Consider the following 21,314-nt stretch of genomic DNA (forward strand, 5'->3'; position numbering starts at 1 on the left):
AGCTGAATGATTATGTAGCATGCTTGAAAGAATAATTATCAAACAACAAAACAAAGAATGCTCTTTGCATATGTTTAATTGATTATTCATCTGGCTATCGATTACAGTAACGAGGGCATTGCAGAGAAAACATTATTGAGATCTTACTGATAAAATATTGCAGTTTAGTTGTGTCTGAGAATAACCTTTGGAACGAAATTCAAAGGCGTTGCACATTCAGAGGCTGAGTGCACTTGTTAGCCACTGTTATTGGAAAGCTATAAATAAAACACATTCTAGCACATCTGTTTGTCTAGTGGTGATATGTTCAGTTTTCATCAATGCCCTGCAACTGAAAAGCAGGACTAAAAAGTCAGCAAGAAATACAGGAAGTGCACAGCCACATTGCCAATGGAGTCAGTGTCCCACCTTTTATCTGAATATTTATACAGGGGATTCACTGCCTTCCATGTGACAACTCCATGCCGCCTATAATATTCAAGAGCACATCACTTGGAGCGTTCTGGATCGTGACTGAGGATGCAGTTTGTATTTGACTGCTAATCAGGCAGTGGCTGTGTCTGAGCAAGGCTTCAGTCAGGGAAGGCAGAAGAGAGCAAGACACCGGCTCCGTGGCTATAGACTCAGCAGCAGCTGTGCTAGGGAAACGTCAGTGTGTGAGCAGCTCTGATTCTCCAGCTGAGCACTCCTGAGAGACACAGATATAAAGACATCGCACAGGAGCTCGCTCATTACGCAGATTCGCTTCTGAAACTTGCCCCCTCTCCAACTGCTTGGCACCCAGCCTTTCTATCGCTGTTTCTGTTTTTTTTTTGCTCCTCAAGGTTCCACCGTAAGATTCTGCACAAATGATGAACTTTCTGCGCCGGAGGCTTTCTGACAGCAGCTTTATTGCCAATTTGCCAAATGGATACATGACTGACCTGCAGCGGCCAGATCCCCCTCAGCCCCCTCCTCCAGTTTCCCCCACCCCAGAAAGGAGACAGTCGAGCCAGTCTACCGGAAGCAGCTTCTTCAGCTCCATTTCAAATGCTGTCAAGCAAACTACAGCTGCTGCTGCCGCCGGATTAGTAGAGCAGACATCCACAGGCGCTGCCAAGAAAGCCAAAATTCTCCTCGTCATCGATGAACCTCACACCGACTGGTAGGTACCCCTGTGTCTGCTCATTCGGGCAGCTTAGCACAACTGTGCTTGGCGTTAATGAGCAGTGTTCCCTGCTAAGCAATAGCGCCAAATCACTCAGTAAAATTGTATTCTTGGAGAAATAGCTTCACAGTTCAGAGACATTTGAAAAAAAACACATGCATGTGTTTGAAATACCGTTACGAGGCTTAATAAGTGCTCTGTTTTTGGACACGTAATAAATATGAAGGCAGTTTTAGATTCTCAATACATTGCATTCATTTCCTTTTATTTAGACAACGCTGGGGCTTGGAATGTGTAAAATAGTGGTTTAATTGTGTTTTCAATAACAAGCGGCTTGCACTTGCTGCTTTCCTCTTGAATATTAATAGCCATGGAGGAATACACCAAAGGGAGGAGGGGATATACCGAAAGTGCTCCTGTAACTCTCATGAGTCTTTACAACCTAACACACTGCACTGCAGAGCAACAAGGCTGTGTTTTCCAGATCTTTGAACCATATTTCCTCTGCAAGGCAGCAGTCACAAATGAAAAAAAAATCATTTTTATTTGTCAAGGTGACTAATAAATCAATACAGACCAATCTCTTATTTAACATAAGCACTTCATATCTGGCAATAGAATTTCACTGCCAGGCCAGGATTTCCCTCTTCATTGTGTGCATGTCTTATCAAGAAAGGTTAATTAAAAAAATCTTGTAAATGATCTCGGATCTGAAACTGCATTCCAGAAAGTCACAGGCACCTGCTTATTTTTGAAAGCAAACATATTTTTAAGTGACATTTATTGTTAGCTTTAACCTTCTAAAATTACTAAGTGTATATTACAATTTATCTTTCACTGTGTACTGCCCAGCCACAATTGCTTGACAGCAGCAATATTTCATGTTTTATTAGAGATTGAAACACTTGTGGTAAATCCAAGCTTTTCACTACGCTAATCAGTATTTCACTCTTCCTATTTATTGGGAACGTTTCTCAGCTGCTGTTCACCTTTCAGATCCAAAGTCTTCATGCCTTTTCCTGTATTTGAGTTAGTTGTGTTGCCATGACACCTCTTGCCCTGTTGTGAATGATAAGCAGATTGCACCTGCACAGATGCTGTGTTACACCCATTCTTCCATTACATCATTTCCAAATAACTGAACTGATGTTACAGTGAAGCTGATAAGCCCTCAGTCTTGCTGTTTAAATGTAATTTCTGTCATGGCAACGTGATGCTTAATTAAATGAATAGTTTGATTTGGAGCACTGTCATTCTATGGATTCTTAAAACAAGCAATTAATGATGTGCGGTCAGTCATAAAATTTATAGGTATTGCTGACAGAGATGTATGTCAGGAAAACTTCTTTTTGATAAAAAGAATCTTTTTAAAAAGTTAATTGTAAGTACCAGTACATTTATTGTGATGTTAAAATATTCATTTTCAAAACGCCTTTTCCACACTTTTAAAAAGGTACATTATTCATCATATCACCTGACCATTTTCCTCTAGACACAAATATTGATGGAATTTGAAACCGCCTGAGGAATTTTATTCATGGCTTCAAAAAGAGAACTTCAAAAAAGAATATCAGACAATGTGGGAACCTATGGTTTGTTTTTGCTATTCATGTTGACTATAACATCAATATACTGTTGCACATATATCAGAAAGTGTTAATCTGGACACAGGCCTTGCATTTCAGTCCTTTTTTTCTTCCATGTTTTGAGTATCAAATGGAACAGAACATTACAGGGACAATGCCGGATTCCTCCCAATCAGAGATCTGGATTTATTAGGTTTTATATTAATTTAATATCATTTCTTTCATGACATTGCAGAGTCAGTTTCTCAGCATTATATAGTAACACTGGACTTTTATATCTACGAACACAATTCATTAACCAACTCAAAGGTGATATGGTCCTCAAATGGTTGTGGATAATTATAAAATGTAAATTTGTCTCTCAGTCCTGTTCACTGCAGCATTATTGGGTGCAATTAATCCATTTTGCCAAAGAAAATTGATTTTTTTTTCAATAGACACAACAGATGAAGTTTTTCTGAAAAAGAGCTCTTCAAGCAAGATGATAACCAATGTACAAGTGTGATCTATCTGAATCAAAAACAAAAACTCAACTTAAACTAATGAAAAACAAATCATAAATCACTGGCCAATAAATTGTTATTTTTGAATTAACCAAGTGTGTTTGTGATGCAAGGTCTGCTTTTGGACCCCAGTTTATAGCTAAATGAATGAACTGTTACAGTAAGTATAAGCTTTCTCCCAGACTACAAAGTGCAATTGCCCAGATACAAAATTTATAAAGGTTGCAATAGTCTTCTGACTTTATATCATTGTGCAATAATTGAAACTAAGCTTATGTATTTTAGTCATTTGTAAATTCTAAGCTGTGAAGTTTTTTTTAACTTATGAAGTAAAATGTATATTGAAATTCATCCTTGAGAAATAGGTGCTGCTGGTAAGGTTGATGTTTATCTCACACCCCTGATTGCCCTTGAGAAGATGGTTCTGGGCCTTCTTCTTGATCCACTGCAGTCCTTTTATTGAAGGTACTCCCACAATGCAGTTCGGCAGGCAGTTCCAGGATGTTAGATTCATAACACCATAGAGATCTATTGCACATAAAAAAGCCCTTCGGCCCATCAAGTGACCACTGGTCAAAAACAATCACCTAATTATTCTAATTATTCTAATCCCGTTTTCCACCTCTTGGTTAATGTATGCTTTGGCATCACAAGTGCATAACTACTTTAAGCAGTACTTAGATCCTGCAACAATGGATAAACATCGATGTACGTCTGATAGTGTTTGATAGTGAGATTTGAAGTGAAAGCTGGAGCTAATGGTGTTTGCAATCACTTGCTGCCAATGGTGTCAATTAAGCAGACTACTTTGTCCTTGGAAGTGTTGAACTTGTTGAAATATTGTTACAGCTGCCCAATCCAGGCAGGTGAGGAACAGTCCACCACGCTTCTGATTTGTTGCAGGTTGAAGGGAGGGTTTTCAGGATACAGGAAGTGAGTCGCTTCCCACAGAACCCCCAGTCTTATGCCTGCTGTAGTAGATGTTGATAATAATCCTATAGGAGTCCAAACAATGCAGCTTTGCTGAGATGTGTGACAGAATCTGACAGGAAGTCTGGCAAGGTCCACCTCGAGATTGAGTTCATCTGGCTCTGTGGGTGTACGCTTTTCACAAATGGTGAGGTGAGATCCATGCTAGGCAGCAGCAAGATGTCTATTGATAGTGACTAACAATTGTTAGCTACCTTGTTAACACCACAATTTGCCTCATTAATATTCACCCTTCCATCTTCCCAAGCAATCTAGATGTCAGGAAAACTCAACAAGGAAACCAGTGTGTACCTGGCAGAGTCAGCTTGCTGCTTGCTCCAGGTGCCTTCCTTGTTGAACAGGAGGCAGCATCATCTAAGGGAATGATACATGGGCACGATCCAAACATACTCCTGCTCTGTGACCATTGGCAAGGGAACCAGTCAACTCATCATGAGTATCCTAGCACCATACGCCAACAGTGTGTTCTGGACACACAGACTTGTGCTGTAGCACACACCAGCAGCTAGCATTGTGAGGCTGTACTGAGGACACTACAGGGAAGGGAAACAGCTCACTGATTGGACCAGGCTGTATAGTAGGGACGCTCGCTTGCTTTCTTAGTACTTGCTCACCTTGCATCAACCTACATGTTCACATCATCCGTACCTTGCGGTGTCCATAGAGTCAGCTAGACGGTCACGTGACTCACTGCACTCAGCAATGGGAGCTATTATGCCTGCCATTCCTGTTCCTGCATGTGCATATTGATAAAGCCCCTGATTGCCAACACCACTGGGTTGTCCCCTGTCTGGGGCTAAGCAGGTGCCTGGTGTCTGAGAGTCCTCGGAGTGACAACCCTCCGGCCATGTCTTCCCTGGCAAGCGTTGGAGCTCTTGTAGTGAAATGATCACCACGTTGTGTATTCACCATCTCCGTGCCTACGGCTCTCACCAAGGTGTCAGTATCAGCCTGGTAGGGAGTCCAGGAGCCAGCCCTGCCAATGTTTCCTCTGAGGCTTGAATATTCTTGTCCTCAGAAGGTGAGGAGAGTCATTCTTCCATAGCCAGATGTTTCTTCACTGAAATCATAATCCGGCAGAATCTGCAAGACAAAGAGGGAGAAGACGATACAGCCAGTCGTTAGAAATGGATTGAGAGTGACAGTGGGGGCTGATGGAAGAGTGGCAGTGGAATAAGGAGTAGTACTTACTCATTTGGTGGGGCAGGAGTGGTCTTGGTCTTTTCCTGTGAGGGCATGGATTTTCTCCCCATTAGGAGAGAGGACATTAATGCCAGGTGCCCTCCGTCCATATGGGTTTTCTCGGTCTTGTCATGAGCTGTCTTCTCCTGTAATGAGAAACAAGGCAAAATTAGTGAGATGACAGTGGGTGACATGGTTATTAGTGATGGTGCATATGGCGTAAAAAGGGGGCAGAATTGGATGAGAGAGGCGCAATACAGACAGGGCAAGTAGTTCAGGTACAGAGAGAAATCTTGCTTGGTCTTCTGGTTAGCAACCTCAAAAAAAAAACCCAATGAACCTCAGACTTAGCCAAAAACAAAACATAATGGCCTGAATGTTCTCAGAATTTGAGAGATGCAAGCTATAGTGAGATGAATGGTAAAAATTGGCATGATGCTCAATGAACCCTATCTCAACGTTGAGATCCTCTCATCCCATCTTGAATTCTTTTCTCAAGCAGCGTGGTGAGATTCTCACAAGGCGGTGACAAGCTCCCAGTTGACCCTCATTATTGTTTAACTTTGCTTTATTAACAGCCTCACCTTTTGTCAAGGGATCCTAGCGCAGTAAGTCATTGACTCCTTGCCCAGTTCTGGTCCCCACACTACCAGAAGGATGTCAGTGCTTTTGAAGAAATGTTGGATAGACTGGGTTTGTTTTCACTGGAATGCCGAAGGCTGAGGGGGTGACCTGATAGAAATTTATAAGATTATGAATGGTGTAAAGAGAGTGGAAAGTATGAGGCTTTTTCCCAGGATGGACAGGTCAATTACTAACGGACACAGGATCAAGGTGTGGGGTGGAAGTGTAAAAGGGATGTGCGAGGCATGATTTTTTTTTTCACACAAATGGTGCTGCCAAAGGAGGTGGTGGAAGCAGACACAATAGAAGCATTCAAGAAGCAGCTGGATGAATACATGCACAGGAAGGGAACAGAGGGATCTGGATCCTGTGAGTGAAGACAGTTTTAGTATGGAAGGGCAAAATGTGTCGGCGCAGGCTTGGAGGGCCAAATGACCTGTTCCCATGCTGTATTGTTCTTTGTTCTTTCTTTGTTCGACTCGTCCAGGCCATGCTCAGGGCAATTTTGTTTTAAATTTTGAAAATATACTTTATTCATATAAATATTTTTATATGATTAGTCATTAAAGCAGTTCAGTTCTGTACTGTAGCATGTGAAGAAACAAAACAAACAAGCATTGAAATTTGACTCTTTCCAGCAAACAAACCGAAGGCATTTCTTACTTGTACAAGGCAATATTTACGTATCTTTGAGGCACGGGCGAGTCTGATAACTAAATGATCACATTTAACTTCAGCAGAAAGACTTCAGATGGTGGTCTTTTTCCACTGAGCCTTAGCAGCAGATGCCCCGTGCTTTAGTGCGTCCCTCGGTGTGTAGTCCTGGACGTTGGAACATGCCAGTCGGCAACACTCAGTCAAGGTCAACTCTTGTTCTGGAAGACCCACTAGTTTCAGGCAGAACAAAGAACTTCTTTCACCGCGTTGATGGTCTTCCAGGTACAGTCAATGTTTGCCTCAGTCTGCATTGCTTTCTTTTAATTTCGAAGACATTCTTTATTCATGAGATAACTTTATATATGCATGTAGTCCCTGAAGCTGTCCTGTTCTGTGCAGTAGCATATGAAGAAGCAAACAAACATTGGGATGGGACTTTATCCAGCAAACAAACCCTAGGCAATTGTTACTTGTACAAGATTATGTCTACATACATTTGAGGCATTAAGTGAGGTGGGGGCGGGGTGGAGTGGGGAAGGTGGCCAGAGTCAGAATCCTCTGCTGAAAAGGGGCATGGATTTAACTGACAGACAGATTGATCCAAGTTTTACCTTGCTGCCCCACCTGCCACTCAGTGACTGCTGGCCTTTGATAGACATGCCTTTATCATGCCTTAATTTGATGCCTGGTTATCATAGCATTCTCCAGTGTTTCTCCTCTCTAAATTCAAAACATGCATATTATTATAAAACAACATTTAGGTTAGGGTGTTGTCTGATTATTTTAATTGAGGCATTCAACAGTGCATTGGCTAAATGTTTGACATTTGTGATGCTAAACCAATTAACTAGATTTTTCTGAAGAAGGGTCTAGGTCCGAAATGTCAGCCTTCCTGCTCCTCTGACGCTGAATGGCCTGCTGTGTTCATCCACCTTGTTAACTAGATTTAAGAATTCAGCTTCAGCCAATCCATTTGTCTATCCTGTAAATGATTCCTTGTACTTATTAATCACAAACAGCTTTGAAATTCAGATTTTATTTTTGAATTTGAAAATTGTCCACAATGTACAACAGTTGCCTGGCACTATCCTGAGAACACTGGGTCATTCAGCACCTCAATATTATTCTGCCAGTCACTTCAGCTGTGGCTGATTTACACTCCAAATGCATTCATCTGCCAAGCTCCAATATCTCCTAATACTTTGCCCTAACAATGAAGTGTCAGTCTCAGTCCTGAGTGTTTCAGTTGACCTGGTATTCACATTCTTTTGAGGAATAAATGTTAGATTTGATCTGTACATCCTCACTTACTGTGATCTGCCTATGCTACTCGTAAACAGAGCTTCTGCACACATAACAAATCAATCAAATAATCAAAAGATTTCCATGACTGTGTGTATTAAAAATGGTTTCCTTTTTTCACTCCTGAAAAATCTAGCTTTATTTTAAAATTATGCCATTTTTGTACCAAAGTCCACGCCATCAGAGGAAACAATTCCCTTGTACGTAGCCTATTAAATTCCTTCAACATTTTAATCAGGTGAGTTAAATCAATACTGTTCTTTAACCGAAGGCAAATCTACATAACATATTCTACCCTTTTTTATAACTTAACTTTCCAAACCTTGGTATATTTCAGCTGAATCTATGCTGTACGCCTTCCAAGACCAAAATATATTTCATGAAGTTTGGTGCTCATAACTAAATGCAATATTCTAGATGGGGTCATGTCAAAGTCATGAGTAACATCCTAAGTGACTGTGGTAAAGGTAAATTTTTCGTTCTTTTGTGATGTGCATAGTTTACCACACCATCATCATTCAACACCTCCCTCCTATCATCTGGCTGTTTCTGATGTACCTAGCACCTTTTGGTGACAAGCAAGCAAAAGCACAGCTCTAGTTCAAACATATACACTGATGACTGCCAGCTCAACCTCACCAGCATTTCTTTCAGCTCTCGTCTATTGTTAAATTATTAGGCTACTTCTCCAACGTCCTGTGCTGGATGAGCAGAAATTTCTTCAAATTAAATATTGGAAAGACTGAAGGCTAACTACTCTGTTTTTAGCCTTGGTTCAAAACTCCTTTTTTAATTACTGGCTCTATCCATCTCCCTGGCAATATATTGGCAAATATGTCACATCTGATCCTGTAATGGATTTCTGACCTTATTTTCATAGCATCTATCAGGTCGCATGTAAAATCATTCACCATTGCTCCTGTCTCAGCTCATCCATGCCTTAACACTAATTCAATGCACTCCTGGCTGGTCTCCCACATTCTATTCTGTAATAAGGTCATCCAAACCTCTGCTTCCAACAAGTCTAGTTCCCTGATCACTTCTGTGCTCAATGATTTGCATTACCTCCTCAACCAGCGCCATCTTGATTTTTTAAAATTGCCATTCATATTTTCAAATCGCTGTGTGGTCTAGCTCTTCCCAATCTCTACAATCTCCTCCACACCCACAACTCATTGATAGATCTGTGCTTCACTGCAAACCTTTATGCATTCCCAATTATAATTGCTTTGCCGTTGGTGGTCATGTCTTCAGTTGTCCAAACTTTAGAATTCCCTTCCTACCCCTCTCTACCACAGCTCATGTTCTTACTTTAACACCTTCTAAAGCCCACCTCTTTCACCAAGCTTTTGGTCATCTAATCCAGTATCTCCTCATGGGACTCAGCATTACACATGGTTTGATGTTCCTGTCAAAGCCTCGCCATGTTAATTACACTGAAGCACTATCATGGTTGTTGTCGATACAGACTCTGCAACAGAAACATCAATTCTTTACTCTTGAATTTGAAGGCACTTAATTTTAAAGCGAGGATTCAAGTAACATTTATTGGAATTTAGAGATGGTGGTGACAGTGCAATTACACTGGTTGCCTGAGAGAAGGCAACATGTGCCCCATTCACTCAAACCACTGCCACTGACATGGAGCTGGGGCCCATCACTTGGATTGATTTGAGGGAGGGAAAACTGTCAGAGTTGAATGATTCCTTAACCCTTTTCCACTTGCTGCACGAAAGACATCCATTTCAATTTGGAGCACAAGTTGGAACCTATTCTTTAAATAGTACGTTCCTTCTTAAGAGACCACAATGGACTTGCATATGGACATAAAGCAAACAAAGAAAAGTGATGCCACAGGTCTGTCCCAAAATCTAGGCTGGCACAGCTAATTTCTTAGGTTTGTTTTCTCGCTCAGACTCACATAGGGGTGCACACGACCAAATGAATATCCCTCACTTTGTATCCAGTATTGGGAGCTCTTTTCATAGCGTCCCTATAGTGTGGAAACAGGCCATTCAGCCTATTAAGTCCCCATCGCCCCTCTGAAGAGCATCCACCCAGACCCATTCCCCTACCTTTTTTCTGTAACCTGGCATTTCCCATGTCTAATCCACCTAATTTACACACCCTTAGACACTACGGGCAATTTACTGTGGGCAATCCACAGGAGGAGACATGAGAAGTTGTTGGCGGACAGGATCAGGATAAACCCTAAGGCTTTCTATAGGTATTTAAGGAATGAAAGAATTATGAAAGTAAGATTAGGCCCAATCAAGGATAGTAGTGGTAGTTGTGTGTGGAGTCAGATGAGATGGGGGAAGCGCTAAATGAATATTTTTCAACAGTATTCACTCTAGAAAACGACAATGTTGTCGAGGAGAATACTGAGATACAGGCTACTGGACTAGGTGGGATTGAGGTTCACAAGGAAGAGGTATTAGAAATCCTTCAGAGGGTGAAGATAGATAAGTCCCCTGGGCCGGATGGGATTTATCCTAGGATCCTCTGGGAAGCCAGGGAGGAGATTGCCGAGCCTTTGGCATTGATCTTTAACTCGTCATTGTCTACCGGAATAGTGCCAGATGACTGGAGGATAGCAAATGTGGTTCCCCTGTTCAAGAAGGGGAGTAGAGACAACTCTGGTAATTATAGACCAGTGAGCCTTACCTCAGTTGTTGGTAAAGTGTTGGAAAAGGTTGTAAGGGATAGGATTTATAATCATCTTATTGAGTTCTTTGAGAAGGTGATCAAACAGGTCGATGAGAGTAAACTGGTTGATGTGGTGTATATGGATTTCAGCAAGGCGTTCGAGAAGGTTCCCCACAGTAGGCTATTGTACAAAATGCGGAGGAATGGAATTGTGGGAGATATAGCAGTTTGGGTCGGAAATTGGCTTGCTGAAAGAAGACAGAGGGTGGTAGTTGATGGGAAATGTTCATCCTGGAGAGCAGTTACTAGTGGTGTACCTCAAGGGTCGGTGTTGGGTCCACTGCTGTTTGTCATTTTTATAAATGACCTGCATGAGGGCGTAGAAGGATGGGTTAGTAAATTTGCAGACGACACTAAGGTCGGTGGAGTTGTGGATAGTGGCGAAGGATGCTGTAGGTTGCAGAGAGACATAGATAAGCTGCAGAGCTGGGCTGAGAGGTGGCAAATGGAGTTTAATGCAGACAAGTGTGAGGTGATGCACTTTGGTAGGAGTAACCGGAAGGCAAAGTACTGGACTAATGGTAAGATTCTTGTTAGTGTAGATGAGCAGAGAGATCTCGGTGTCCGTGTACACAGATCCTTGAAAGTTTCCACCCAGGTTGACAGGGCTGTCAAGAAGGCATACAGTGTTTTAGCTTTTATTAATAGAGGAATCGAGTGCCGGAACCAAGAGGTTATGGTGAAGCTGTACAAAACTCTGGTGCGGCTGCACTTGGAGTATTGCGTACAGTTCTGGTCACCACATTATAAGAAGGATGTGGAAGCTTTGGAAAGGGTGCAGAGGAGATTTACTAGGATGTTGCCTGGTATGGAGGGAAGGTCTTACGAGGAAAGGCTGAGGGACTTGAGGCTGTTTTCATTAGAGAGAAGAAGGTTGAGAGGTGACTTAATTGAAACATATAAAATAATCAGAGGGTTAGATAGGGTGGATAGGGAGAGCCTTTTTCCTAGGATGGTGACGGCGAGCACAAGGGGGCATAGCTTTAAGTTAAGGGGTGAAAGATATAGGACAGATGTCAGAGGTAGTTTCTTTACTCAGAGAGTAGTAAGGGAATGGAACGCTTTGCCTGCAACGGTAGTAGATTCACCAACTTTAGGTACATTTAAGTCGTCATTGGACAAGCATATGGACGTACATGGAATAGTGTAGGTTAGTTGGGCTTGAGATTGGTTTGACAGGTCGGCACAACATCGAGGGCCAAAGGGCCTGCACTGTGCTGTCATGTTCTATGCTCTATGCTGTGAACCTGCACATCTTTGGACTGGGAGGAAACTGGAGCACCCGGAGGAAACCCTCGCAGACACTGGGAGAATGTGCAAATTCCACACAGGCAGTCGCCTGAGGTTGGAATCGAACCTGGGACCCTGACGCTGTGAGGCAGCTGTGCTAACCACTTTTAAACATCTGTTTAGAACCAACAGTTTAAGATTTGTCCCAATTCCATCATTTTAAGTATGAAAAACTAGCCTGACAGTTCTCTCAATGGATCAGAACCAGCCATCAGCTCACAGAATTCGATATGCCTTTCACAAAATATTAGCAATACTGGCACTGATTGTCAGATCTGAGGGTGCTGTCACAATGAGACAGTAGGAGACTGCAAGTTCTACATGAGTACTAATGCTTCCTTCCAGCCCACATCACCCAAGAAAGGTATCATTGCATATCAGAGCACGTGCAGAATAATTCTAATTCAAGGTGAGAGATTCAGTTCCATGTCCCTGTGCAGCGTATTAGCTCTTTTCCTTTACATTTTATGGCCTGTAGGTGAAGATTTTACCTTTGCCTGTGATTATTTCTGCTTCATGGAGAAGGTTATCTTCAATCTTCAATCTACAATGACCAGTGACATAGTCTAGATTGTTTTAGATTAGATTACCTACAGTGTGGAAACAGGCCCTTTGGCCCAACAAGTCCACACTGCTACTTGAAGCATCCCACCCAGACCCATCCCCCTATAACCCACACACCCCTGAACACTACAGGCAATTTAGCATGGCCAATCCACCTAGCCTGCACATCTTTGGACTGTGGGAGGAAACCGGAGCACCCGGTGCAAACTCCACACAGACAGACACCTGACGCCGGAATTGAACCTGGGTCCCTGGTGCTGTGAGGCTGCAGTGCTAACCACTGAGCCACCGTGCCATTTTGTGAGCACCATTTGTACCTCACATAGTTGAATACAGCCTGTATTTCACATGCGCAATGCTATGATTACAGATGACTTCAGCCCGCACCCTGCATATACTTGATTAATACAATTCTCCCTTGAAGGGCATCCTATCTCTCCGAAGTGGATCCCCTGTGTGGAACAGAAAACAAAAACACTAACTCTGCCCACTCTGGGGTCTAGTCACAGCCATTTTCCATATGAAGTTTGCACTTGGAATCAATTGAATTTGGAGGGCAATGCAGGCTGTGTTTGGCACACTGAGGTTCATGCTCAGCCTGATAGTCCCATCCACACCCTCTCCCTGCCTGGCCCAAAGATGTGCAGGCTAGGTGGATTTACCATGCTAAATTACCCATAGTGTTCAGGGATGTGTAGATTAGGTCGGTTACAGCGGGGTGGACCTGGATGGGATGCCCTGAGGGTCAGTGTGGACTTGTTGGGCCGAAGGGCCTGTTTCCACACTGTAGGGATTGTATGGAGTTTCGAGGCAGTCACGCAAACTATTGGGTGCTTAGATGTACTGTTTGTAAGACCTGGCTTAGTGCTGTGGCACTTCATCTCAGTTATAATAAAAATATCAATATGATTTACCCTCATCTCTCACAGCTCCTCACTCCCCATGTCCTATCCATACTGCCTCATACCCCATCCTCATTGCCCCTTGAACTACCATGGCAAGCTTTGGCTTTTCAATGTCCATTCTCCCATGACATAGAAACAATGAACTCTCTATTTTCAACAGGATAAGGTACAGAAGCCTTTTAAAAACGTAGTTATTCATTTATACCTTTCTACTTTCTTAAAATCTATCTCTTTTCATTGTGGGTCAATAAAAGTATCAATAACAGAAACTATAATACTTGAAACCTTTTGTCGTCAATAAATAAATATTGTGTAATTAACAGAAAAGATCAGAGAGCCAGAGATGTTATCAGCACTTTTTTACATGGGGCTCAGTTGTTTCAAGCATCTAATGGATGTCTGGGCTTACTGCCAGGTCTTATTCTACATTCTTCTGAAAATCAAATCCTTGGGAATAGGATATAACAAAGTGTGGAGCTGGATGAACACAGCAGGCCGAGCAGCATCTTAGAAGCACAAAAGCTGCCGTTTCGGGCCTAGACCCTTTTTCACCTTGGGAATGGGATCAGGCATCCCAGAATCAGGCCACAGCCATCATTTTCACCTCCTGTCAAATCTCCCCAGTTCCATGAAAACCCATCACAATACAACTGCATATATTGATATTAAGTATGAAGCAAGTGCTGCTCTAGTGCTCTGCAACAGGAAGATAAGATTCCTTAAAAGTGAAATAAATCCTCATTAGTACACTGCGGTAATGGTACTAAATCTTTTAAAGACAGCATATTTTAAGTTCCTGTTCAATTCCGTTGAAGTTATCTGCTTTATAATTTAGTGGATTCTACGGTTGTTAATTAAATTGTGATCAGACAGGAAGCCTTTGGATGGGTTGGCATCATATTCGAATGTTATATTGTTTGTGTGCGCAATGAGAGTGTTTCAGTTTAATATGTGAATAATCTTCCAAGCCAGCAACATATTCCCCTTTTGGATAATAAGTTGCTTAATAAGTTAGGATAGACAAATACTCAAATTACTTGAATTCTGATCCTTAACATGTAATTAAATCAATTATAGTAATATTCTCTTATGTATGAAAGTGTTCACATATTAACAAATGGGGCAATCCAACCAATTAAAGGATGATTATTTGATGCAATGTCTGACCAACTTATCTCATGATACATCTGTCAAGGGGTTACCAGCAAATATTACCAGGTCAAATGTTAACCATGGTGTTCAGGAGGCGACATACAGTGTGCCAATAATGCTTGTATAATGTTAATCATTATCTGAACAGTAAGATCATATTACAGCCTTGGAGTTGCCTAGGATCATCCAGTTTAAAGCATCGGTTGTTTGCATTGTAATATGAAAGTACTGGTATGATTTTTGCTTTGTCCTGGCATGTTTGCTGGTGTGGATCCACTAATTAGTGTGTTCAAGTGGTTATGTATTACATTGCTACAGAAAAATTAATGATTAAGGAATGGCTACTGCAGAATTAAAGACATATGCCGTCAACCACAATTAATAGATACTTCGTTCAAAGGTAGTATGACAGTGATAATGATGCAAGATGAGTGTTCAATCTGCTGCACCCACAAGCAACATAATTTGGGTTCATAACCACAATTGTCCACATGCCGTAATTCAAATTTTAGCCGTGGCATTGTAGGGAGTCATAGTGTGATGTGAATATCTAGTTTAAGGATGATGTAATTTTATACTTAATTTTTAGTCTTAATTAGATTTTAAATTTTCAATAGAAAATGGGATAAATACATCTAAAATACTTTGAGGTCTAGCATACTTACTTAAAAGGTATAGTTCAAGTGGCTTGAAGATGCCAACAGCTAGGAAAGGTGAGATAATTGAAATTCTGAGGTTTGATGCTTGTTTGAAAACCCAAAACAAACTGCAGATCGGAAGCTCACCCACGGTTGTTTAATAGAATCAGAAAAGAAAAGTGTTTTTGTAAACAATGTGGGATTTCTTAGTTAGAGACATTGTTTCTGATTAGCTTGCAGTACTGGAGGTCCAGAGGGAATTGGAGATAATTTAGCTTAAAAGCAGAGAATCATATAGTATTAAAGAGGACCTTTTGACCCATCAAGTCTGTACCAGCAAAGCTATGCTAATCTGCATTAGTCTCACTTTCTAGTACTTTTCCTGGAATTTTATGACATTAAAAAGTGCTTGGATGAGCAGTTGAAAAGGTTATGAGACTACCCTCCCCAGCATTGCATTCCAGACTCCATCATCCTCTGGGTGAAAAATATTTTCCTCAACTCCACTCTAAACCTCGTGCCATCCATCATACAATGATGCCACCTTGTTACTAACCCTTCAATTCACCCTGTCCATGTGCCTCATAATGTTTTATACCTCTCTGAGGTCCCCTCTCAAACTTCGCTGTTCCGAAGAAAACAACCTGAACATATTCAGCCTCTCTTCATAACCAAAATGCTCCATTGCAGGCAACATAACAGTGAATCTCCTGTGCAATCATTTCCTTTCTATGCTGCAGTGATCAGAAGGGCACACAGTACTCAAGCTGTGGCCTACCCAATTTCCATACAGCTCCAACATGATCTCCCTGCTCTTACAAACCTCAGCAGACTGACGGTAAGCATCTTGCATGCCTTCTTTGCTACCTTGTTAAGCTACCCTGCCAGCTTCTGGGATTTGTGGATAAGCATCCCAAGATCCCTTTGTTCTTAGTGTTTTAACATTCAGTGATTACTCCCTTGTTCCTGTTACTTTCTTTCTAAAGTACATCACCTCACACTTATCAAGGTGAAATTCCAACTGCCCATGTGCCCAATGCATTATGGTAACTTAATATCTTCTTCCTCACTGTCAACCACCCAACCAATCTTCATGGCATCCGCAAACATACTTATCATTCCCTCACTTTCTCATCTGCATTGTTTATATATAACACAAATAATAAGGGACCCAACGCCGATTCCTGTGGCACACCATCGGTCACTAGCCTTCAGTCACACAAACAGCCTTTTACCACCACCGTCTGTCTCCTGCCGATAAGCCAGTTTTGGATTCAACTTGCCAAGTAGCCTTGATTCCCTATGTGTTTTTACTTTATTTGTCAGTCTCCCATGTGGGACCTTGTCAAAGGCCTTACTGAATTCCGTACGCACTATATCAACTGCCTGACTATCATCTACACGCTTGGTCACCACCTCAAAAAAAATTTAATCAAATTTGAACCCTGTTTTGACAGAGCCATCCTGACTACCCCTGATCAAACCTTGCCTCTCTACATGGAGATTCATTGTCTCCTTCAGAATTTTCTACAATACTTTCCCCACCGCTGATGTGAGACTCACTGGTGAATAATTCCCTGGTTTACATCTACCACCCTTTGGGAAAAGTAGAACCACATTTGCTCTACTCTGGTCCTCTGGCACCTCCCCTATGGCCAGAGAGGAATTAGACAATTTGGGCAGCATTTGGATAATTTTCTCCCTTGTCTCCTACAGGAGCCTCAGAGATAACTTACCCGGACCTGGGGATGTGATCACTTTTAAGCCTGCCAAAACCTCCAGACTTCCTATATCAACCTGTGCAATCCACCTTCCTGAGTTCTGTGCATATACTCTCCTCCTGTGTGAAGTCAGAAGTGAAGTATTTCTTTGTACTAACTAATGCCTTCAGGCTCCACACACAGATTTCCCCCTTGGCCCATACTCTGTTCCTGGTTGTTATTTCCCCTTGATACGCTTTATTGAATATCTTGGACTTTTCCCCACTCCTGCCTTCCAGCATTTTCTCATGCCTCTCTTTGCTCTCCTAATTGTTTTCTTAATATCCCTCCTGCACATTGTATACTTCACTAGGGACTCCACTAATTTGCTCCTTTAAATCTGTTATATGCCTCTCTTTTCCTTTTTTATCCAGTTCTGAATATTCCTCGACATCCAGGGTTCTCCAGGCTTGTTCCTGTTATGTTTCAACCTAAAGAAGACATGTTGAGCCTGTACCCTTCCTGGTTCTCTTTTAAATGCCCTGCACTGTTTGCCGTGGGGTAACTCTCAAGTAACTGTTCCCAGTCGACTTTGGCCACATTCTCCCTTTATTGGAATGAAATCTGCCTTCCTCCAATCCAAAATCCTCTTTTTAAATTTTTGCAGCCCATCTTTTTCTTTCTCCAAAACAAACTTAAAACTTATCGTGTTGTGGTCACTATCACTAACATACTCCCTCACTGCCACCTGGAACAAATGTAATGTATCTTGTCTTTTCAAATGCAGGGTGAGTGGATTCGAAAAGTGAGCTCTGTTTTACTCTGTACAGATGTTGCCAGCTCTGCTGAGTTTCTTCAGCAATTTCTGTTTTTGTTTCGTGCAGCGAGGCAGTATGTGTAGAACTCAGGACTACGCAAGGTGAAATCGCAATGTTGTGTGGGTGTACTACAGGCCTCTCAACAGCCAATGGAAGATAGAGGAGAGAATATGTAGAGCGATTTAGAAAGATATGAAAACAGCAGGGTTGTTGTGGTGGGTGATTTTAACTTCCCCTGTATTGACTGGGATTCACTTTGTGCTAGGGGCTTGGATGGAGCAGCATTTGTAAGGACCATTCAGGAGGGTTTCTTGACACAGTATGTAGTCAGTCCAACCAGGGGAAGGAGTTACATTGGACCTAGTTTTGGGTCCCATACAAAACCATGCTGTCTATTACTATTCAGTCTATTTGTTTCTAAATGCTTACAGATCTTGTCCCATGTGAGTGAAGTTTCAGCGGCAGAGCATTTTGGAGAAACCATAATACCATGAGTTTTAAGTTACTCCTGGTTAGGGATATCAAAGTACTCCAGTAAAGGTACTAATTGGGGGGAGGTGAGCTACACCAATATTAGGCAGGAACTAGAGAATGTTGATTGGAGTTGGCTGTTTGAGTGTAAATCCACATTGGATGTGTGGCAATATTTCAAACAGCAGTTGATACGAGTTCAAGAGCGGCACATTCCTGTGAGAACGAAGGATGGGTATGGCAAGTTATGTGAGCTTTGGATGCCCGGGGATGCTATGACCTTGGTCAAAAAGAAAAGGGAAGCATATGTAAGGTGTAAGAGGATGGGAACTGACAAAGCTCTTGAAGTATATAACAAAATTAGGAAAGAGCTTAAACAAGGAATTAGAAGGGCTGAAAGGGGTCATGAAAAGTCAATAGCAGGCAGGAACGAGGAGAATCCCAAGGCTTTTTATATGTAGATAAAAAGCAAGAGGATAGCCAGGGAAAGGGTTGGTGTACTCTAGGACAAAGGAGGGAATGTGTATGTGGAGCCAGAAAAGGTAGGTGAGGTCTTAAATGACACTTTGTATCAGTATTCACCAGAGAGAAGGAATTGGTGGAGGATGATATCCGGTAAGGGAGTGTCGAATTTCTAAACCAGGTTGCTATTGAAAAGGTGTTGTGCATCTTAAAAAGTATTAAGATTGATAAGTCCCTGGGATCTGATGGAACCTATCCCAGAATATTGAGGGAGGCAAGAGAAAAAATTGCCGGAGCATCAGTGTATCCTCTTTGGCTGCAGGTGAGGTCCCAGGGGACTGTAGAATAGCCAATGTTGTCCCATTGTTTAAAAAGGGTAACAGGGATAATCCAGGAAATTGCAGGCCTGTGAGCCTCATGTCAACGGTAGGGAAATTATTGAAAAGATTCTCAAGGGACAAGATCTGTAAGCATTTAGAGACAAATAGACTGATTAGTAATAGACAGCATGGTTTTGTATGGGGCAGGTTGTGCCTCATTAACTTGAACGAGTTGTTTTGAGGAGGTGGTGAAGATGATTGAGAGAAAAGCAATTAATATTGTTTACATGGACTTCAGTTAAGCCTTTGACAAGGTCCCTCCTGGCGCACTGGTACAAAAAGTGAAGTCACAGGGTATTAGGGATGAGTTGGCAAGATGGGTGCAGAACTGGCTTAGTCATAGGAGACCAAGGTTAGTGGTGGAAGGATGCTTTTCAGAATTGAGGGCTGTGACTATAATGGTGTTCCATCAGGATCAGTGCTGGGACCTCCGGTTTGTGTTCTATATAAACGATTTGGTGGAAAATGTAATTAGTAAGTTTGCGGATATTACAAAGTGTAATGGAGTTGTGGATATGGAGGAGGATTGTCAGAGCATACAGTAGGATATAAATCAGTTGGCGGCATTGGCAGAAAAGTGGAAGATGGAGTTTAATCTGAACAAATGTGAGGTGATGAGTGTGAGGCCAAGTTCCGATGGAAATTATACCATAAATGGCAGAACCCTTAGGAGTACTGATATGCAGAGAGATCTAGGTGTACGGGTCCACACATCACTGAAGGTGGAAGCGCAGGTAGATAAGGTAGTAAAAAAGGCCTCTGGTATGCTTGCCTTTATTGGAAAGGGCATTGAGTGTAAGGATAGACAAGTTAAGCTGCAGCTTTATAGAACTTTAATTAGGTACACTTGGAATATTGCACACACTCCTGGTCACCATACTGCCATAAAGGATGTGGATGTTTTGGAGAGGGTACAGAAAAGATTTAACAAGACGTTGCCTGGTATGGGGGATTTAGCTATGAAGAAAGGTTGGATAGACTGAATGCAGGAGGTTGAGGAGCGATCTGATAGAAGGTTATAGGATTGTGAATGGCATGGATAGAGTGGCAAGTATGAGGCTTTTTCCCAGGGTGGAGGAGTCAATTACTAGGGGACGCAGGTTCAAGGCGTAAAGGGCGGGGGGAAGTTTAAAAGAGATGTGCAAGGCATGGTTTTCTCACAAATGGTGCTGCATGCTTAAAACATCCTGCCACAGGAGGTGGGGAAGTGGACACTTTAGCAGCATTCAAGAAGCACCTGGATGAATCCATGAATAGGAAGGGAATGGAGGGATACAGATCCTGTAAGTGAAGACAGTTTTAATGTGGAAGGGAAAAATGTGTCAATGCAGTGCAGGCTTGTGCTATTTTCTTCTTCGTTCTTTGCCGCCAAATTGCTTTAAAAAACATAGTGCCATGAATGGGGAAGCAATGGCCTATTAGTATTATCACTGGACTGTTAATCCGGAGACCAGGGTAATGTTCTGGGTTCGAATTCCACCACAGCCGGTGGTGGAATTTGAATTCAATAAATATCTGGAATTAAGAATCTAGTGATAACTGTGAATCTGTTGCTGACTGTTGGGAAAAACCCATGTGGTTCCCTTTAGGGAAGGAAACTTCCATCCTTACCTGGTCTGACCTACATGTGACTCCAGACCCACAGCAATGTGGTTGACTCTCAACTGGATGGGCAATAAATGCTGCCTAAAAACGATGCCCTCATCCTGTGAATGAATTTAAAAAAAAACCTGAGTGGAATCTATCTTGACCATATTGGCCATTTAAATGCAGTTTGTACATAGTTCAATCATATTTGTCTTTTGTTCATATTTGCCTCATGTCAGTCCTACATCTTGGAGTCTGAATGGTTGGGAATCATTACCTTACCTGTGCAACATCTCTATTTAGTCATTGTTGCTTATATTTATCTTGTTTGAGTTTTGCAAAATAATGGTTTGTTTCATTTCAATCCTTGAATCCTGTAACTTATTTTCTTGGACCTAGATCTTCCACATATTATATTCTTTAAATGATTATGGTCTATCAAATCAGATCCTAATAGAGATCCAGCTTGTTAAGATCTCAGTTCTGAGAATACTAGACAAGTGCCTGATCACTAATAACTCATTCATTTATACAGAGTTACAATAGGGCTTATTGAGTGTACTTCAAACAGTGAAAAATGTGAGGTAGTTTGAATGATGCATGCTGTCATACTGATATTAGAGAGTCTAAAAGCATATCTCCAGTCT

General features: G+C 41.8%; 1 protein-coding gene across 1 annotated transcript in view; it reads left to right on the top strand.

The window, feature by feature from the left end:
• Nucleotides 1-300: 300 nt before the first annotated feature.
• syn2b (synapsin IIb) overlaps nucleotides 301-21,314 on the top strand; it is a 363,486-nt gene continuing 342,472 nt past the window's right edge. The window contains exon 1 of the mRNA XM_048547347.2: nucleotides 301-1,144. Coding sequence (XP_048403304.1) covers nucleotides 849-1,144 — 296 coding nt within the window. The 5' untranslated portion in view covers nucleotides 301-848. The remainder of the gene's footprint in view (nucleotides 1,145-21,314) is intronic.

The sequence above is a fragment of the Stegostoma tigrinum genome, chromosome 11 (genome assembly GCF_030684315.1).
Source record: "Stegostoma tigrinum isolate sSteTig4 chromosome 11, sSteTig4.hap1, whole genome shotgun sequence".
Lineage (NCBI taxonomy): Eukaryota > Metazoa > Chordata > Chondrichthyes > Orectolobiformes > Stegostomatidae > Stegostoma > Stegostoma tigrinum.